The sequence below is a fragment of the Poecile atricapillus genome, chromosome 1 (genome assembly GCF_030490865.1).
Source record: "Poecile atricapillus isolate bPoeAtr1 chromosome 1, bPoeAtr1.hap1, whole genome shotgun sequence".
NCBI classification, from domain to species: domain Eukaryota; kingdom Metazoa; phylum Chordata; class Aves; order Passeriformes; family Paridae; genus Poecile; species Poecile atricapillus.
This window is the reverse complement of record NC_081249.1, coordinates 137,706,247-137,725,484: the sequence shown is the minus strand read 5'-3', so window position 1 is coordinate 137,725,484 and position 19,238 is coordinate 137,706,247. Positions and strand designations below refer to the sequence as shown.

General features: G+C 45.0%; 1 protein-coding gene across 2 annotated transcripts in view; it reads left to right on the top strand.

Annotated features, from left to right (window-relative positions):
- The first annotated feature begins 3,664 nt into the window (after positions 1 to 3,664).
- Positions 3,665 to 19,238, top strand: part of PAMR1 (peptidase domain containing associated with muscle regeneration 1) — a 55,941-nt gene continuing 40,367 nt past the window's right edge. For both annotated transcript variants that reach the window (XM_058829560.1, XM_058829559.1), the window contains exons 1-3: positions 3,665 to 3,855; positions 12,517 to 12,693; positions 13,449 to 13,577. In XM_058829560.1, the coding sequence (XP_058685543.1) occupies positions 3,783 to 3,855; positions 12,517 to 12,693; positions 13,449 to 13,577 (379 nt within the window). In that variant the 5' untranslated portion in view covers positions 3,665 to 3,782. The remainder of the gene's footprint in view (positions 3,856 to 12,516; positions 12,694 to 13,448; positions 13,578 to 19,238) is intronic.

The following is a 19,238-nucleotide window of genomic DNA, read 5'->3' as shown; positions in this document are numbered from 1 at the left end:
CTTCATTTCCCTCTGAGATACAAATCCTTTCTCACCCTCTCAAAGGGTCCATTTTCTTTTATGATGTCCTTCCAGTGGTTCCTTCGTATATTGTTTGAGTGGGATGGGTATTATTGGGCACTCACTAAAGTTCAAGATCCAACTCCTACAACCTTCTCGGGATCATGTTTGAGTGCAGATGATTCAAACTCTTTCTTTGGCAGCAGACTCCTCTAGTTAAGTGGGAATATTGCCCGTAAAAAAGAAATGGGCTCCAAATGTTCTTGTAAGAAGGAAGTCCTGTGAAGGCATCTAATCTGTAGTAGCAGAAGTGAATAACATTGGAAATCTCAGATTTCCTCCTAGAAGAACTTTTGGAGCTTTGGACGATGATTAAGAACATTTGAGACAGAATCATCTGAGCAGAAGTCACAAAAGCAGAATTTTTTCTGGCAATGTTCCAGTAACAGAACAGAAACGAGCAACAGAAATGAGCGATTTCCATAGTTTGGGGGGAAATAAAAAGTTCACTAAAATTTTAAGACTGAAAAGCAGTAATTTTTATTTCAAGTGCAAACTGAATTTATTCAGAACTATATATCCGTCCTTAATTATTCTTCACTGATTCCTCTCAAGCAGGACAGTCCAGAGCTACAAGTACCAAATGGGATGAAGTTTCTGTGTTCCTCTCTAGACCTGCCACTGTTTTTCAGGATATGTGCCTCAGCTCATATCCCTGCATGTCACTTTTCCCCAGTATAAAATAATGGCATTATTTCTGTTTTTGCAGGTTGGACCACACACTGTTTTTCAGACTTCATAGCAAATTAGAAACATGAGCTGGTGATACTAATTGCATATATTTGCACATTCATTCAGTGGTCAATTGACCATTATTAATTATTAAAGTTCTTATTTTACTCTAGGTTGAAATGGATTGCTAGGTACTTGGAAGTTATTATCAATACAAAATAACTCCAACAGTTTTTGCAGCACTCTGTTTTAAAATTCAGTTTCAGTAGAATGTACTTTCCAAACCTTTACATTCAACAGCAAGGCAGATACAAACACTGAAGCCAAATGCTACAGTGAGATTCCTCAGAAGCACAGACACATGGTTAAGAGCTTTTAGCTTTCTTTCATGGGGGATTACATACAACCTGAAATATTTGGCTGGTGCACTGTGCCTGGTTTGGTCCTTGCCTCTTAATAAGAATGCGAGAAGCATGTGTGAGTTGCCCAGAGTCATTCCTGGGACTAAAGCTACATCCCAACAGAATACCCGTGTAAATAGGCCACGTGCAAACTTGTGAGCTCATGACTGAATTCTCTTGTTTGGCTGCTGAGCCATTCTCTAAGGAGACAGTGCATCCACCAACTAAACTGATTTTGCAAGGTGCCAAGCTAAGCTAAGCACTGTAGAGTAATGCTGAGTATAGTTGTATCTTCTGGTGGCATAATTACATTCCCTCCGAGACAAAAAAAGGAAAAAAAGATGTCATAAATCTACCAGTTAACCCTTTAGTTCACACCCCCTTAGTACAGAAGGACCATTTTCCCACCCTAAAACAGAAGGTGCCCCTGCAGAGCTGATTCCTGCAAAGAAACAACTTCATCTACTCCTTTTCTGCTATGTTGAATGTCTCACAGGAATTGACTCAAATGAATAATTGTGGTCCTTGTGGGTATATTTTCCCCAGTGGTTCTGGCCTTTTTGAAACCAAGTATTAAATCCTCTATGTCTGGCCTTAAACCCCTGTTTCTTTGTGTCCAGCCTCATTCAGTGCTCTGTGATTTCCATTCACTTTACACACCAAACCCAGATTTTGGCTTGCATCCCTATGAGCCTCCCTCTCAGAGGTATCTAAGCCTCAGACATCTGTAAGTCAACTTGCAGTCCAAAAAGGTCTTACTAGCTTAAATAATTTAATTGCTTACTGGAAAGAATGGCTAGGAAATAAACTAATCATGATTCCACAGGCTTTAAAATAGCTTAGTGTTTCTTTGTGAAGATGTAAGAGCTTCCCCTTTTCACTGTTTTCATCTACTCTTGGGGGTTTAATTTTTTCCCTCAGTTTTTTTCCTCCTGCTACTGACCAGCAATGGTTTGTTAGAGGAACCCAAAACTGGAATTAGGAAGGCATTTAGAGCATATATATGAACAATCAGAAAGGAGCAAGGGACCACCAAGGTAGAGTTACAGGACCCTGGGGCAAGAGACGTCCATCAAGGGCTCCAGGAGAATGTAGTAACTGAGCCATAATAAGGCCCAATGGGACTTGGAGAGCTTTGGTGACCTCTTCCTGAGCTGCAAAGCATCCAGGGCAGCAGCCTGGCTGGCTCAGCAGGGATTATGCACCATAATGGTTAAAATCTTGGCACTCATCTCAGGTCTGCTTCTATTGGTATTCCCAATGGTAGGTTTGTATCATTGTTAAGAGATTTGGAAAAATAACAGCTTTGATATTGTTTTATATGGAGGGTGCACAAACCCTGACAAGACTGTCCACAGTGTAAAGTCAAGAGGCTGGCAGACAGACAAGCCTAAACTAGAGACATGTCTGGTTAAAGGAATTCACCCCAGGAAAGACCACCTGAAGGTGTAGGGGATTTTGCACTGCACTGAACTACTCAAGGCTTCCATTGGCAATGGCTTTCAAATTTTTGAGGCTGCTCAACATGTCTGAGTTTTACAAACTGCTGTAGGTATTTGTTTAAGCGTTTTGGGTTACTTAATTTGCTACTCTAAAGCAAATGCCAATTTTTCAATTTCCCCCCCTCATAATATATGTGAATTTTGAAATCTTGCTATAGAAATCTATTTCAGAAAGTCTGATTTAGAGGTAAAACGCATGTTTTTTGGAAATATAAAAAAACTGTTCAAGATATTTTTATAGAAAATTAAGTATGATGCTATGAAATATGGGTTGAAGACCAGAAAAAAGTCGGTAGCATGTGCTAATAGAAAAGGCAAAACAAAATCTGACACAAAGATAAAATCCAAACTAAATGGTCTCCTTTGTTTGGATGAAACATTTCCTCAATATCAACACGTTCCGACAAAACATTTCAATATTGCCAAAATTGCATTTCCTGGCAGAAATGGACAGTAAAAAGGTTTTGACTAGCACAAGCACATGTATGCCAAGTGATTCCTTTTGTGTGTTGTGGTTTTCATCCACTGTGGAGTGAACTTTTACTGAGCCTCATTCATTCATCTGCCCCACCATAAAATGCATGGCTATTTTAAGCACATCGTAAAGTGAACCATGTCACTTGGCCAGGCTGCCCAATCGCAGGGCTGTGGGACAGGAGTCTGTCTCTGCACCCAGCCCATAGCCAGCATTGCCATCCCCCGGGATGCATTCACAAGCCCAACTGGAGCAAGGACAAAGTGCCTCCTTCTGGAGATGTCTGTAACTTCAGCTCACCCGCAGCAACTGGGATGGCTCATCTCGAGAGATAACTACATTTCCCTTTCTTCCTGCTTTAAAACATCTTTCTTTACATAAGGAAAGCTGCTACCTCTGCTCTGAGCACTGAGCCAACAAAGCCGTCACAAAAAGGATCTGTTGCCAGAGTCCAGAAAGGGTTAAGGCAGCAGTTGGAGAGGTTTGGGGTGACGTGTGCTTCTGGACGCCTGAGAAGTCTCTTGAAGGTAGTTCCCCTCTGGTGAGGATGGGAGCGTGCTGAGGTCTGAAATCCGAGATCCCTCGCAGCCTGGAGCTGGTGAGGTCCCAGTAAAAGCTGTTTGCCTGCTTTCCCTTCCCGAGCAGTCACACCGCTGCGCTGGCCTGGGCAGCATGGAGCGAGCACCCTGGACACTTGTAGGACTTACTCTTCTCCAGCTCCTGCTCATCTCCTGCTTGCCAAGAGGTACTGTAAGAGAGCGTGTGTGTTCCCGGCATGGTCGAATGAGTCGCGTTCCTTCAGCGTGGTCAGAGGGGTTTGATCTCATGCGCTGTCATGGGAAGCAGAGAGGTCTGCAGGGACAGCAGTAATAGAAAGAAGGGGTTCTGCTTTATGTACCTTTCTTCTTGTCAGCACGGAGTGTGTGTGTGTGTGTGTGTGTGTGTGTAGGTTTAACCAGAAATGATTTTCAGGCAAACTTAATAGCCTTAAAAAGAAACAACTGGCTGAATTTGTTTGCCAATGGCCATTAAGAAAAAGGTATGCAATCACTTTGCTTATTACTCCTTTTATTTTCTCAACACTCAGTGCTACGGAAATGATGATAAAAAGAGGCATTTAAGTTTTTGTAAAGCGTAATTTGTTTAGTTTGGCAAGACAGAACTTTTCCTCTCCAGCCCCAACACCAAGAATGAAGGCAAGGGAGAAAAAAGTGAAGGAAAAAAAAGAAAACAAAACCCACACATTGTTTCCAATCTGGGATTTAGTTCTGCCAATATTATTCTTTCGAAGGGGAAGCCTTGTTAAGGCAGAATGATCGTTTTTATACTCAAGCCCCATCCCAGTTTCTGCTGAACCAGCATGCATTATCTTGATAAGGTTGAGCAAAAAGCATTTACTGTTGAGTGTAAATTTGCTGTAGTTATGGCCACGAACTTGGGCTGTTTACACCTGGAGGTGTCCAGACCTGCTTGCAGCAGCCAGCTGTCAGCATCACAGGCTGCTCTCCTGGGAGCTGCAGCCCTAAGGACTGGGAGGTGAGGTGCCCTCAAGTCACCCACCCTTGAAGCTGCTGCATATTCCGGCACTGCTGACTCTCTTACCAGGGGAGCTGTCAGATCTGCAGGCATCCAGATCTCAATGACTGTAAAGAATTGGGGTCAAGGATGGTGCTTCAGAGGCCCCCCTCAGTAGGGGCTGCAGCAGAGGGTCTGCTCTGCCCTGATGACCCCTCAGGACACAGGGAACAGGTGATGACCAGGGTCATCTGCCCACCAGGCTGGCCACCAGCAGCTGCAGCCATCCTGGGAGGCTGGCCTCCTGCCAAAGCTGCCCCTGGGTCACAAGCACAGAGAGCTTCTCCCCACCTCTGTGCCACAAGCACTGACTTGGCCCTGCAGTGGCCTGTCCCTCAGACATGTGCCACCCTGCACACTGGCTAGGCAAGTGCGCTGGAGTGGCACAGAACTAGCCCTGCCAGTGGCAGAGCATCCCTGGGCACAGGCTGTGGCTGTCAGGCAGCTGGGTGGGCATAAACCCCTCCTGCTGCAGGGGCAGCACATCTCTCTCATGGCAAGAATCTGTTCTGCAGAACAATCTAGCGCTGAGTCCCCTCTGCAGCGGTGACAAGGGGAGGCAGGGGACAGGACAACAATGGCCAGTGGGACACAGGGGTGTGGGGCTGTGAGCTTTGGAAGGAGGGTGCTGGTTCCCCCAACAACCACTCCTTGCGCTCCAGGAGCAGGGGAGTCCTGTGGGACACATGGACCTCAGCTGTCCCCCTCGCCCTCTGCCCTTCCCTGCCGTGCCTCCCCTGCCCTGCTGCTGCTGGGGGAGCAGCTGGTGGCACTGGCTTGGCACACAGCTGGCACAGGCAGGGGCCAGGAGCTCCCCGAGAGCCACAGCAGGAGGGGCTTTCAGACACAGGGGAGCAACTCAAAAGTGCAGTGGCCTTAACATGTCAGGGCAGGTTGGAAAATAGCATTTTGTCTCCTCCCCACAGATGTATCCAATTTTTATCCATATTTATCACACCCAGTTGCACAGGGCCTGCCTCGAGAGCTGGGGGCAGGAGTCAGGGCGGTCTGGGAATTTATTTTTCGGAATAAACTTGGAGTGCAAGTGAATCATGTTTCCTTAAAAATATATGTGTGTTTTTGTGTGTTTCTGCCTATCTAAACCCTTCCCAACCTCTCTTCCCCTCCCCCTCCAGCCTCTGTCTAGAGAAGTGAAGGCCAGATGCACTCAGACACATCCAGATGCATTCAATCTTAGCAAATGGGTTACTTCAGTTCACATGTTTAGGTTCCTAGCATGGACAAAGGGAAAGAGATTTGCTTTTTATTTTGGAAAAAAAGCTGGGGTTACTCACTTTTGACCCTGAGGCCTCTTCAAGTAGCTCCCAGGAGTCCCTGCAAGTCTGCCCATGTCCAGGATTTTCCTCTCCACCAGCCTTGAAGGACCCCTGAGCACCACAGGACGATGCAGTTGTCAGCAGCAGGACCTCCCTCGGGCATGTGGATGCCCCTCTGCCTCCTGCAAGAACAGGGACTTGGTGAGGGGCAAACTGGAAGGAAAGCCACAGGGCAGGGAGGCAAGCGATCAGCAGGGACAGAGGCCTGGCAGGATGAGGGCATCTTCAGTCCTTGGTTAGGGCTGGACTGCACACTCCACAGGAGCTGTAAGGACTACAATTTGAGGAGGGTTGCTGCTGGCTGTCTGGACTATTTCTATCTGGGCAGCATTAACTACAAGTTAAGTTGTCAACATGTTGCAGGTCTCACACCATCAGGAGAGGCAAGTCCTCAAGACAGGTCCAGCATCACTCCTCTACGTTTAGGACACGAGTACATTCTCATGTTATGTGGTCATGAATTTCAATACTGCAGCTGCTTCTTCTCTGCAGATTTGAAAACATTCTCCCCTATTGCAGAGGTCTAACATCATCAATGCTGTCACTTACTCAAAAGTTCTACATTCATTACCTGTTCCTGTTCCTTGTCTCGCAGCACAGAGAAAACAAATTCTCTTCCTGATCATACTAGTATAATTTTTCTGCCCAGAATAAGGTCCCAGAAAGAATCAAAGCCTGAAGGGTAATGTGGCAACCTCTGAAGAGCCTTAACCTGGCTATTTCTTCCTGCCACAGCTTTTCTCAAATGAAGCCACAAGGCCGCAGCACCAATAATAAGATCACAAATGCCAGGTCATAAATATTGAGGAAGAAACTAAAGAAGAGGGTATTTAAAAAAGACAGTTGAGTTACTGTGCATTTATTAAATAGACAGATTCCACTTAGTATTGTAGATTTCCTCCTGTGTTCTCCCACTGGCTTTGATTATCTTTTTTTTTAATAGAAATCCTTTCTTTTTGCCTCTTCCCAGTTGCCATTGTGTGAAAGCTCAAACCATTGGCAGAAAAGGATGCTAACTGACTCTGTAAAAGCAGCAGTCTAATTATTCAGCAAAGGTCTGTGACCATAAAGTAAGCACACTGAGTAAAACTAAAACACTGATGTATTTTAGCTCCTCTTTTAATTAGCCCAGCTGCTGAAAAGAGTAATAGGCACATAACTTCTAAAGAGAAGCAAGTGGTTTTAGAGACAACATTATCCCTTTCATCCTCTTAACACATCAAATAGACAAATAGACATAATTTGCACAATAGTTTATCTGAGGCAAGAAGGTTAACAATAAAGACCTGCATTTTCCTTTATTATTAAGGGTTTGGGGTAGATAATTTTCCAAGAGCCCCAGTAAAAGGCTTTTAAAGGGAACGTCCCTCTTCCCTTCCAAGGTGTCTTCCTCTTGGCCTCATTGAAATCAAATGAAGAATTCTATCATTTACCACAATGAAGCCACAGTTTCAGCCAGTGTTGCACGCAGAGCATTTCCTGTTGTCAATGTCCACACGCCTGATCTCTGTGGGGTGAGGCCCAGCTTGCATATCTGTACAATGGCAGTAGAGCCAAATAAGAAAGGAGCACAAAAATGTGATGGACCTAAAGAAAGTGTAAGCTGCTACTAGCTTTCATCTCTGATTAAGCTGTCTTTTCTTTAATGAGAAGTTAAAGAATCCTTTCAGATTAGAGAATCATTTCAGAATTATTACATGGTCAAACATTCCCTACTAACAGGCTTAAGAAATTGCTCCTTCAAATTCAACGGCTTGCTTCTTCAGCAGAAGACAGTAGTTTTGTTGATCAGTATGTTGAAAAGTTAAGATGAAATCAAATACAAAGGGAGATGTTCTCATCTTTGGAACATGAATGGATTAAATAATCACTTTGAAAAAGCCATCCTGTATGAACTCAAATTCTAGAGATGTATCTGTATCTAGTCTTACACTGCAGTGTTACTGCAAACAGCAGTTTGCAGTTTTCAAAGCAATTTGAAATAAAATTTCTTTGAGCTTAAGTAGTGTTTACCAATGTATTGATACATAAATTAAGTCATGGAAGGAAAACTTTTGGAGGATAACAGAATGGACTTGTAGCATAGGAAGTTCCCTCTAAGGACAGATATGGCAAACTGGTTTTTTGTTCAATCAGTCATCTGATCCCTCCACATAGCAGCTACTGTCAGCACAAATACAGGGATGGGAATGGGAAGTCAGGGAGAGGAGGGAGAAAAAAAGTCCCATTTCAGCAGCAGCACCAGCTTATATCAGCTTAAACTGACTGTACTCTAAAAAAATCCTCATTCTTCCAAAGAAGTGGAAGACACAAGAGATTAATTGGTGTAATTTGGCTTGCTTCAATTCACCTCAGTTCTTAGCTACACAGTTATCCCACCTCTCAGATCTTCAGAGCAGAAATCCCTTTCCTTCTAGCACGGTATCTATGATACACAAATTCACTATGGCAAAAGATTAGTCACCTGAAGCTGACATTTTACCATGATGAATGGCCTGACCCACCCCTGAGGCAGGAATGTGCGTGTGAATCTGTTCCTGAATCACCAAAACTTTAAGCCTGATCTCAGTGCTGGGGATGTGGGGGGGCAGCAGCACCACTGAGGTGAATTGTTGTTGGACTGACACTGCCAACAAGGAGGACATTGTCTGGGAGCATCGCCTCCAACTGGTGTCCTACAAAATCCTAGACAGCCTCTAGGATCTGACATGCTGAAGTGATTAGGAGGTCCTGCTAGGTGCAGATGTAGGTAGCAAGCATGAATGTGCTGCCATCTGAACCTGAAAATGTTCTCCCATCTCACAGTCCTGCTCAGGTTGGACCCAAAGCATCAGGTGAAGACTTGTGTTGGGCTGTGCCAGCTCTTGAGCCAAGCAGGTCTTCCCTCCAGCACACGCCCTGGATATTTGTGTGTTTTCCCAACACAGGCATTTCTTGCTTGGTTTCCATGGTCTTGAGCTGCTTCCATGTGAGCTGTTTATGCCTGGATTTAATGGGCTTTTCTTCCATCATTAAAATCTCATAAATTAATCCACTGTTTATTTGCCTGTCCAGAGTCTTGTTTGGTCTTTGCAGCTAAATATTTTGCATGAGTTGTCAAGCAGCTTCTTCCGGCTTGTCCCAAAATCAAAGACACAGTCACTGCCTGCAAGCCAGACTGCCTGCTTTGGAAGGTTATCAAAGTAAAGCTCACAAAACACCCCACAATTATCTCTGCCACAGCTGGCCAAGGCCTTGCTTTCAGTATTTTACTCAGTCAATAAATCTTCCCCCACTTTTCTCTGCCTCATTCTCTTCTGTTCTGGGGTAATATTGGCCAAGTGTGTGTGTGGGAGCTGCTAGTAGCTGCCCATCCCCAAACACACAAGGGGGAGCAGAGTTATGCCTCTGCCTCCCTGAAGCACAGGCTGAGCTCAGCCACACAAACAAACATTGATTACAAACGTAAGTGACTCTCTGCATATACCTCTTAAACTTCTGAGGCAAAGGTTTTATTTGCCTTTTTTTTGGTAGCCCAGAGATATAACAAAAGGGATCCTGCTATTATTAAAGGGATCCATAAACTCTTCAATCATACTTCTTTAAAGAAGAGCTTCTACAGAACCTCAAAATAATATATTCCATGATTTTTGTGAAGAAAATCCTAGAACAGCTGTCGCTAGTGGACACAAAATAGAAGTGTGGATGCAAATCACAGCAGCAGAGGTTTCATCCCAAGAAGGCAGAAGCCTTTGCTACTGTGATTTGAATCCATGCTTCTATTTTGCGTCCACTAGCGGCAAACTGTCACTTAAAAAAATCTCAAATCCATATATTTCCTTGTCAAGGCTATATAAATTGCCCAAACTGCAGAAACCAAGAACCCGAAACGGAATTAACTTGTCAGTAAATCAAAAGGCAGTTTATTTTCATTGTTTAAGTTGAGACAAAAGAAGTGAGCAAACAGCATTTCTAGGTGGCAGCAAGCATATTTTTACAATTTTCTAAGGGCCAAGATCTGCTGCTCTCTTCTTAACACTAAATATTACCTCAAGGTCAACTTATTCTACAAATGCACACATTTGATCCACCAAAAATAAGTGTGGCCTCTGCTTTTTGGCTCTGTTGTGTACACAAGTTCTACATATAAAAATAAGTATGCATATGTACACATTCACACTATCTACATACAAATACATGAGTAATATTTTAGGGAAGAGTAGAGTAATTTAGGTTGAAAGGGACTTCTGGATGTCACATGGTCCAGCCCATCTCTTGGTGCTAACTTGAAAGTTGTGTTGCTCACAGCCTTATCTTGCCAGGATTTGAGTTCCTGCAAGGATGGAGACATTCCTTTGTCACCCCAATGTAACTTCACCTGTGAATATTTGGATCATTTTACAGACAAAAATTTCTTTTGGATAATATATGCACTTTATTAATAGACTTTAGCTATCTTGAGATAAATTAGATTTCTATCTTGAGTTAGAAAAAATGAGAATTTGAAGGATGCTTTATAAAAGCTCTGAGTGTTGGGTAATTATTTATTAGTCAGACTTTGGAGACTACTGCTTCAGGAAGGAGTGAGACCCCCACCCCGTACACCAGAGACACAGCTATTGTCTGTTTGGTATGGTGAGATGAATCAAACTGAGTGTCAGCTCTACAGAGATAATTAGATGTGTGTAATTAATTTTCTCTGGAATCTGAATCAGATATAATTCATAGATAAAACGCTTAATTAAAAGGGAATAATAGCCATAGGTTAAGAAGCCCCAGCTTGGCCAGGTTGATTGACTGCCATTCTGGAAAATAGAAGCCATGAGTTTAGTTCCTGACTCTACTATTGTTTTTCCCTGAGACCTTGAGCAAAGTCACTTCACTTCCCATGTGCTTCATCTTCCCATCTGGAATGAGAACTTTGTAAAGCATGTCAAGATCTACAGGCAAAAGGAGCTATAACTGCTGAACACTAAGATTATTTCAATGCAAGATTCCACTACTGGAATAAAAAACTACAGAATCTTATTGGATGGCAGGAACAGCCTTTTCTTTTTTGAATGATTATAGGGGCAGAGAGGGGGAATGGAAAGGTTTCAGCACAAACAGCAGCCTGATTCCTAAACTTAGAGCAGCCGCGGGCTCTCCCTGGTCGGTACACCAGGCACAAGGGAAAGGCTCAGTTCTGAGGAGTGCAAAGGGCTGCATTTCATTTCCCAGCCAAACGGGGTGAAGAAGAAACAGTTTGGTGGTCCTTTTTTTATGGAGTAAGTAAAAACCATTAGGGGAGAAGATAAGCTTCCAGGAACCAGGCTTCATGAGGTCACAGAGAGTCAAGTGAGACAGAGCAGCAAGGCTCAGTATTAGGGAGCTCCAGCAGGCACAGTAATTGGGTTATCAGCGCCAATGAAACAAGAAACAGTTGAGTGAGAAGGGAGCCAGGTACAGGCATGGATGGGAGTTTTGCACCTTAGAGATGTATGGCTTGTTTCATGACAAGGCAACTCTGTTACTCAGAGTTTAATACATAAGGAAAAAGATTACCTAACCACAATTAAAAAAAAAATAAAAAATAAAAAATAAAAAAAAGGAGGTTAGCAGGGGAAAAAAGAGCTAGTCTTATTAAGTTTCCTTCATGTCTCATCTTTCTAGTCTGCTCTTTCTTTTTACTATCAAACCCCATGAAAGCAGTCATCCGGGCTGTCAGCTGGTTAGAAGGCACGATGACAGCTCTGTGCATTCCTTAGATCTCTCTTTGTAGAATTTAGACAGCACACTGGTGGGGAAAGACAGGATCTGCACTTACTGTGGCAGTCCTGAGTCACAGTCTGAGGTTGTTTCTTAAAAGGGTGTTTCCAGCATAGCTTAGATATAATATGAGGTTATGCTAAATAATAGAAAGATGTTACCATATAAGAAATGCCAGGCAAAATGAACCTTTAAAAAACCAAAAAATCTTATTTCCTTTGGCAGGGAAGTCAAATATAACAAAATGTGCATCTGGGTGAAAATAAGGAGTGAAACCAGCTAAAATCCAACTTTAAAAGTGGCCTTTCCTGGTGGGCCCCTTAATTTTCAAGAATAGCAGATTCACAAGCAGAAATACAGCCAAAACATGTTATCATAGTTTAAATAATCTATGCTATATATGATGCTTTAAATCAGTCCTGCAATCTGAAGAAACTTTCTCATGTGATGTCATCCTCTGTGGTTTTTCAAAGCTATTTTTCTCACCACAGAAGTGGGAAGGCCTTGCAGAGAAAGTAAACATATTCCTTCCCTCTGGTCTGTTTGCTTCTTCTGGCTGGCACTGCAAAACTCCTGCATGTTCTTTAGACACACAAACCACGCTGACATTTCAGGCACATGTTACCACCTAGTTTGGGTTTTTCTGGGCTGAAGATCTTGGCCAGCCCCATGCCATCCATGATCTGACAAACCACTGGATAACAGATCCTGCCAGTCCTCATCAGATATGGGTTATTTCCATGTGTCCTCCTCTCCATTCTCTGCAGAGTACACAGTGATCAATGAAAACTGCCCAGGAGCTGAGTGGAATATCATGTGTCGGGAATGCTGTGAATATGACCAAATCGAGTGCATCTGCCCAGGACAGAAACAAAGAGTGGGCTACACCATTCCCTGCTGTAGGAACGAGGAGAACGAGTGTGACTCCTGTTTAATCCACCCAGGTATGTTTGTGGCTATTCTGTGTTCACACCAAATCTTTGGCCAAGGCATGATGGCAGATGCTGGTCAGGACAGTGGTGAACAAGCACATCTCACTGAGGCATGGGATTGTCCTGCATTTCCTCCGGAACTTCATCTGTCACTCAGCTGACAGCAGAAAGACACTTGGTAAGGTTCCCCCAAAGCAGGTAGCATCACTGGCCAAAAAATCCCAACACTTTCTACTACCAGTGTTGTCCTCAGGATGTATTGGGCAGGCTTGGAAGCTGCCAAAGGGTGACGCTACAGCTGGCTTCACACCAGGAGTGTTTTAGTGGTACTCTTGGACAATTTGCACCCCCAAAGCAAGAAAAGAGAGACAACTTGGAAGTCCTACAAGCAAGAAGGAAAAAGAAAAGTGAAAGGTGAGAGGAGGAGAAAGCAGGAGGAGCTAGGACTAGTTTAGAAATCATCAGAATCATTTAGGCTGGGCCCAAGTGGCATCAGTACACACATTCAGACTCCTGAGAGAGGTGTTTACAGTTGGAGCAATGAGATTTAGAGGTTTGGGCAAATCAGACCGGGAGTTTGGTTCCAAATCTCAGTCTGAGCTGCCTAGGGCGTGGAGGTTGGGTATGGCTCCCAGAGGGAAAGCTGTCAGCACCTCCGCAGTCATTAACGTCATTGGCATTTTCTGTGGAAAAGACAGAGAGGCTGCTCCCCTTCCTGCAGGACAATCCACCTTGGCTTTCATCTAACACACTGCCTCTCTTTTTAGGCTGTACCATCTTCGAGAACTGCAAGTCCTGTCGCAATGGCTCCTGGGGAGGGACACTTGATGACTTCTACATCAAGGGAATCTACTGTGCAGAGTGCAGAGCTGGCTGGTATGGAGGAGACTGCATGAGTAAGTGTCCTACATGGGCAGGGAGGGATGTCAGGGACAGGGAGTGGTGGGACAGCGCCAGGGCCATGCTGTGCCTTACCAGCTATTCCTGTACAGCAACTCTTGCAAAGGGCATAAGCAGGAGAAGGCAAACACAACCAGGCAGTAAGCAGATCTACAGTTAGGAAAAATCTCCTCTCCCAGTAGTTGTCTGAGAGATATTGGACTGGGCCTCGTGTCATGGTGGGTTAGAACCCTACTAAATGTCTGTTTGGGTTTGGTTTATTTTAATACTTTAACTACCATGACTCCAGAAATCTTCTGAAATCTGCATTTCTTGGACACACTTCATCACTGCCCCAGAGCATAAGCATAAACATTTACAAGGGCAACAGCTCTTAGATAAGAGCTTACCCTCTGTCCTCCTTCAACCCCTGCCAGCCCCAAGGATATCCCAGTGTTTCCTTCTCTGCCAGACACCTTCAACACCTCAACACCTTCAAGGCGCCTCCAGAAAACACTGTCTTGCAACTTCTTATGTCAAAACAATTAGTGATTCAGGCCCTGGTAGCAATATCTAAAGGTTTTGTTCCTGACAGTGTACAAAAGCTCCTACTTTTTTAGTTTCACTAAGTTGTTAATCCCCATTCTGTCTTTCAATAATTAATTCCATCAGGTAATTATATAGTGCTTAAGACCGGTATTTCCTTCACCAATTTCCCACCAGTGAAGGTGTAGCTCTCTTTCAATTTTTATTGACTGTCTCTTTGATCCTATTTCACTGGAAGGGATAGAAACAGAGTCTGCTTTCCCTAGTCTGTTCTGTCCATTGTGCTACATACTTTGGGCTTGTGTCCTCTTAGTCCCTGATTTTAAAGTAACAGTTTAACTTGCTTTCACAACACTGCCCATGACCATTCAGGAGGTGAAAGCATATAAAATAAAATCATTGCTTCAAAAAAGCAGAATGTGGGGAGTCAACCTGTTTCAGCAAGAGAGCTAACTCAATCTTGAAGCTTTTTGATCAACTGAGTCCCTTGCTGGAGTGATTTCTGAGAACATTTTAAAGTCCCATTTTCTCTAGGTCCATGCTAGAGCTTCTCTGGAATTTTCTTTAAAAGTAGAGCCAAGAAAGAGTCACTAACTCATCTATTTTTTCCTCCATCTGCCGGAAGATATTGGTCGTCTGCAGTATATTTCAGTTTATTCTTCCCACTTGTGTTGAAGCAAATACGCCTTCACACAGAGGTCCATTTGGTCATTTTTGCAGTACTGAAATTTTGGACAGCTTTGTCCTATAGTGTTTTTCTTACCACTTGTTCAAGGGGAGCAGTGTGACACTGGGGCTGTGGTCTCTTTCACATGGATCTGTGGTACTTGACAGGTAGGGTAGGAAGGTTAGTGCTATTGTCTCTTAAAGTGGGGGCACAGAGGATAGTAGTGACCCCAGCACATCCTGAGCTCCCCTTTTGTGGCTCTCATGGCTATCTCAAGAACCGCATGTCTGGAAAGCAGCCTATAACCATGATGGGTGCTGGACTGCGGGCTCACAGCGATGTGGCTTTGGGTCCGGAGGGCGGCCAGCAAGTAGCCTTGGAATGCCAGCAGGCATTGACTGCTGGAGCCGTGGCTGTGCTAACACATCACAGGTGGGAGAGCACAGGAGGAGCCATCTCTCTTTGGTACCTGCACACGGCGTCGCAGCCGAAGCTTTGCAGCCATCCCTCAGTGCCTCGCCAGCGGCAGACGGCCGAGAAATCCCAGAAGTACAAAGAAGCGGCAGGGCGGTGAGGGCGGGATGCAATGTGCCCGCTCGGTCCTGCATTGCCAAGGCCAGAGCTGCCGGGGCACGGCCCGGCGCAGCTCCCGGCGGGGCGGCGCGGAGGGAGCGCCGGGCTCTGTCTCCCTCTCGCGGGGCCGGCGGGCGCTGCCTCCGCGCTGCGGCTCCCGGTGCCGGGGCCGCCCGGGAGGGCGAGCAGAGCTCTGGCCTCGGCCCTGCGCTGCCGGGCCGTGCTGAGGCGGCGCCCCGGGCACGGCACGCCCGGCCCGGCGGGCACCGCATGTCCCGGCCGGCCGCGGGCCCCGCCGGCAGAGGCGCCGCACGGGCGGTAGGTGGCGGCCGGGGGCCCCGCAGGAGGCCGCGCCGTGAGGCCCCGGTCATCCCGCGGGACGGAAGCCAGGAGTGCGGGGAGTGCGGAGGGTCTGCGGGCGGCATCAGTGCCTATTTAGTACTGTACGTGTAGGGGAGAGCTGTATGGCAGCTTCTGGGCACCTCCGGGAGAGCAATGAGGCCTCGCCCCGGGGCAGCGCTCAAGGGCATGAGTGCATTCGCCAGCGCAGGGTGAGCCCCCGGGACAGATCTGTGGGAACTGCCAGCAAAAGTCGTGCTGATGGAGAGCCATGGCAAGGAAGAAGTACCATGAGATGGCCTGTGGGTCTGTCCGGCTTGTAGTATCTGCTGGCATAGCTAGAAGCATGGGTATGGCTGAAAACCCACCAGAGGATACCAGATCATTGGGTAAAAAGATAAATAATGTAGGGTAGGCCAAAGGAGTATTATTAGGAAATAAACACACTGACTAGATTTAATTGGGTGCTAGCATATTTCCTAATGGGACTTCTCTTGGATTGAATCATCATGACCTAAAAGGCACACCAGGCTCTAAAACCAGAAGAAAACCAACCCTGCAGAACCCTCTCCTCTGTACCCTGCACTCAAATAGCTTTTGCCAACCCCAAGTTGTAATGTCACTTCAAGGCAGATGCTCCATTAAAGCAGGTGAGAAAGTGGTGATTTCTAACAGCTATTCTCAGCTCTGCTGTTTGAATGTGAACCCTGTGCCAGACAAGATTACTTGTAGCTTTTGAAACTTTCTGACTATTACTGTTTCATATAATACTGGTGACCAACAACCAACAGGAAGCAACAAGTTGTGACAAGTGACAGCTGCCTTCCCATATCAGCCTGTTTCTGAATAGCAGTAACCTTTCTGTCTTTCTCCTCTGTTCAGTCATCCTGACCTTTGAAGGAGCCTCACATCTAAGATGCAGCACTCAAACAGAAGATAATGAGTTCTTACCAGAGGTCATCTCAGGACCTCTCCCTCCATCGACCCACGGGTCTCTGTGGGCTACAACTCAGAGGTCTCCTGAATTTTTTTATTCTCTGTTAGTAACAAGCCTTGGAGGAAATCTTACTGTGGCCCTGAAAGCTGCCTTTTTTTCAGGAACAGGAACGGAACAAGGATGTTGATACTCTGCCAAAGTGGTTTATTTTTTTGTAAATGAGGCAGAATTTGCCAGCATTTGTGTTTATGATGTAAATTATTTTTGAGAGCTTTCCAGGTCTCCTGCAGATTTAGAATAGGAAGAGAAAAGACTCCTTGTGATCAACATATGATTCAACTGTTGGTCTGGGGACTGCTAGAAGTGCTGGAGGTTTAAGAGCACAGATTTGATGTAATCGCAAAGGTGCTTCATGCAGAGAAGGGTGGGAGCAAACCTGAGAACGTTCTTTTGGAGAGGGTCACTGAATGGCTCCTATTTAGTCTCTGGACCACCTGCTTTGCTGGCCAAACCTACTTCCTCGGCGCCAGTGTTCAGAGAGTTCAGGCTGTACCACAGCAAACAGAGAAGTGTGTTTAGTATGCCGTGCATAAAAGTATCTCTTTGCAACAGTTCTTTGGCTTTCCTTTCTTAAAGGCATCGAAAACTCAAAAGCCCTTCAGGACGAAAGGGAAACTTTCTTTGAGGTGGTCCAAGCCCCCTGTCAAACCCTCTGAAGATTTCTAGCAGCTTTGTCTCAGGTTGTTTTTGATGCAGGAGCCAATGGCAGCACAAGGGCCTGTTTCTTGCTGTGGGAAGGAGCATTATTATTTTCACCACAGCAGATCCTGCTGTACTCATTGAATCCTAATGTGGTTTCTGGGCACACTCATTAATCCTCATCTTTTACAGAGGGAACTGAGCAAGCCACAGAAGAGGATGAAACACTTTTGAGGAACTCTTCTGAGCAGGATTTCTGTTTCCTTGGGTCCTGCTTAATTAAGGGTAACCGAGGGTAAATGAACAAAGGATATTTCATTTGAGCAACACTTTCTTAAGAAGAAAGAGGAGGAATTGACCTGCAGTCTTCATGTTTCCCCATAGACCAGATGCAGCAGGATTGATTTCCAGACACTATGATCAATGGGAACCACAGATGCTCGGTACTTCACCAAATCAGGTCACTGTCACCCTTTCTCCCTAGGGAAGGAAGGGCCCAGAGGCAAGTGTTAAAACCCTCTGTTTGAGTAGGAAACATTCATCCTGGCTTGCTGGTTAAAAGCTTAGGATTTCTCTAGGGAAACAGACGGAAGCAGCAGAGCTTTCTGTTGGACTGAAGAAGTAAAAAGAAGCGAGAGAATTGCTGTGGACGTCTTTTGGGTCATTTGACTTTTGATTTATCCTCATCTGTGGTGTGCAGACTTTCCTGATTAGGTGATGCTGTTAGACTGAATTGCAATTTTTGGCTTACAGATACAGCCTCATACTCTATCAAAGCAACAGAAGGCTTACCAGGGGATGTAGCCATGTGCAAAACTCCACTCAGAAAGATGTAGCCAGGAAAGTAGGAACTGAAAAATTAGCTCTGTCTGGTACGTAGTGATTTAACTGTGCATTTTGCTAGGACATGCATGTGCAGATCACAGTAAGCTCTCCAAAAATCACTAAACAACTCTTTTCTCTTCCACAGAGGAAAATATTATTAGCCATATTTTATAGCTGGGGAAAAGGGAAAGGTTACTGAAGGTGAGAGAACTCTCTGGGCTAAAAGTGTTCAGCATTCAAGATGAGGAATTAGGACAACTATCCCTGGACAGATGCCTAGGGACAGCTGCAGGATAATCATGAAAAGATATCGCTCCCCTGATGTGACCTTGTCTGCTGTTTGTTCATCTCATTGTCCTCTGATGGTTTTCTTAGATTGGGCACAAATGACTGGAGCACTTCATCTTATCCTGTTGGTGCTGAAGTACATTCCATACTATGGTGAAAAACTGAGAGCCGCATAGGCAGAGTGGAACAAGACAAGAGGAGGGTTAGGAATGAACCTGAAAGAAGGGATAAGGACTGTATATTCTATACTGAGTCATCAGTGTCGCACTGATGATAGAGGAGCTGTGATGTTTATGTATCTTCATTGGCATGGTGGCATTAATATGCAACGATGATGTAGTGAATCTTGAGGACAAACGTCTCCTCTAGGAATACATCAGCTCTTTTTCCTCCCAGAGTCTCCTTATGGACGACTTACAACCATGATGTTTGGTGCAACAGATGTTTTTCTCTCATTCGTTTTTTTCACTTGAGCTAATTCAAGTGTTCATTGTAGTTTTGTCACTTTCCCACCAGCTTCCTCAGCCTCAGTGGTTGCAAATGTCAGCATGGATTCCATCAAAACTCTTCTGAACTAGATCATGAGCCAGGTGGGTGGGTTGGTTAATTAACAGAGAGGCAAAAGCTGCAAGAAATGGTTTCATGGGGCTACATTGCAAAGCAGGGAGAAGAAATCAACTACAGCTTTCCTGGGGGTACTCATAGCCTAGACAATAGCCCAGTATAATCATAACTCTTCACTACCATTGTGTGGCTGTCCCAATATTTTATACAATGCCTTGTAAGAAAGAGTGTATCTTCCTA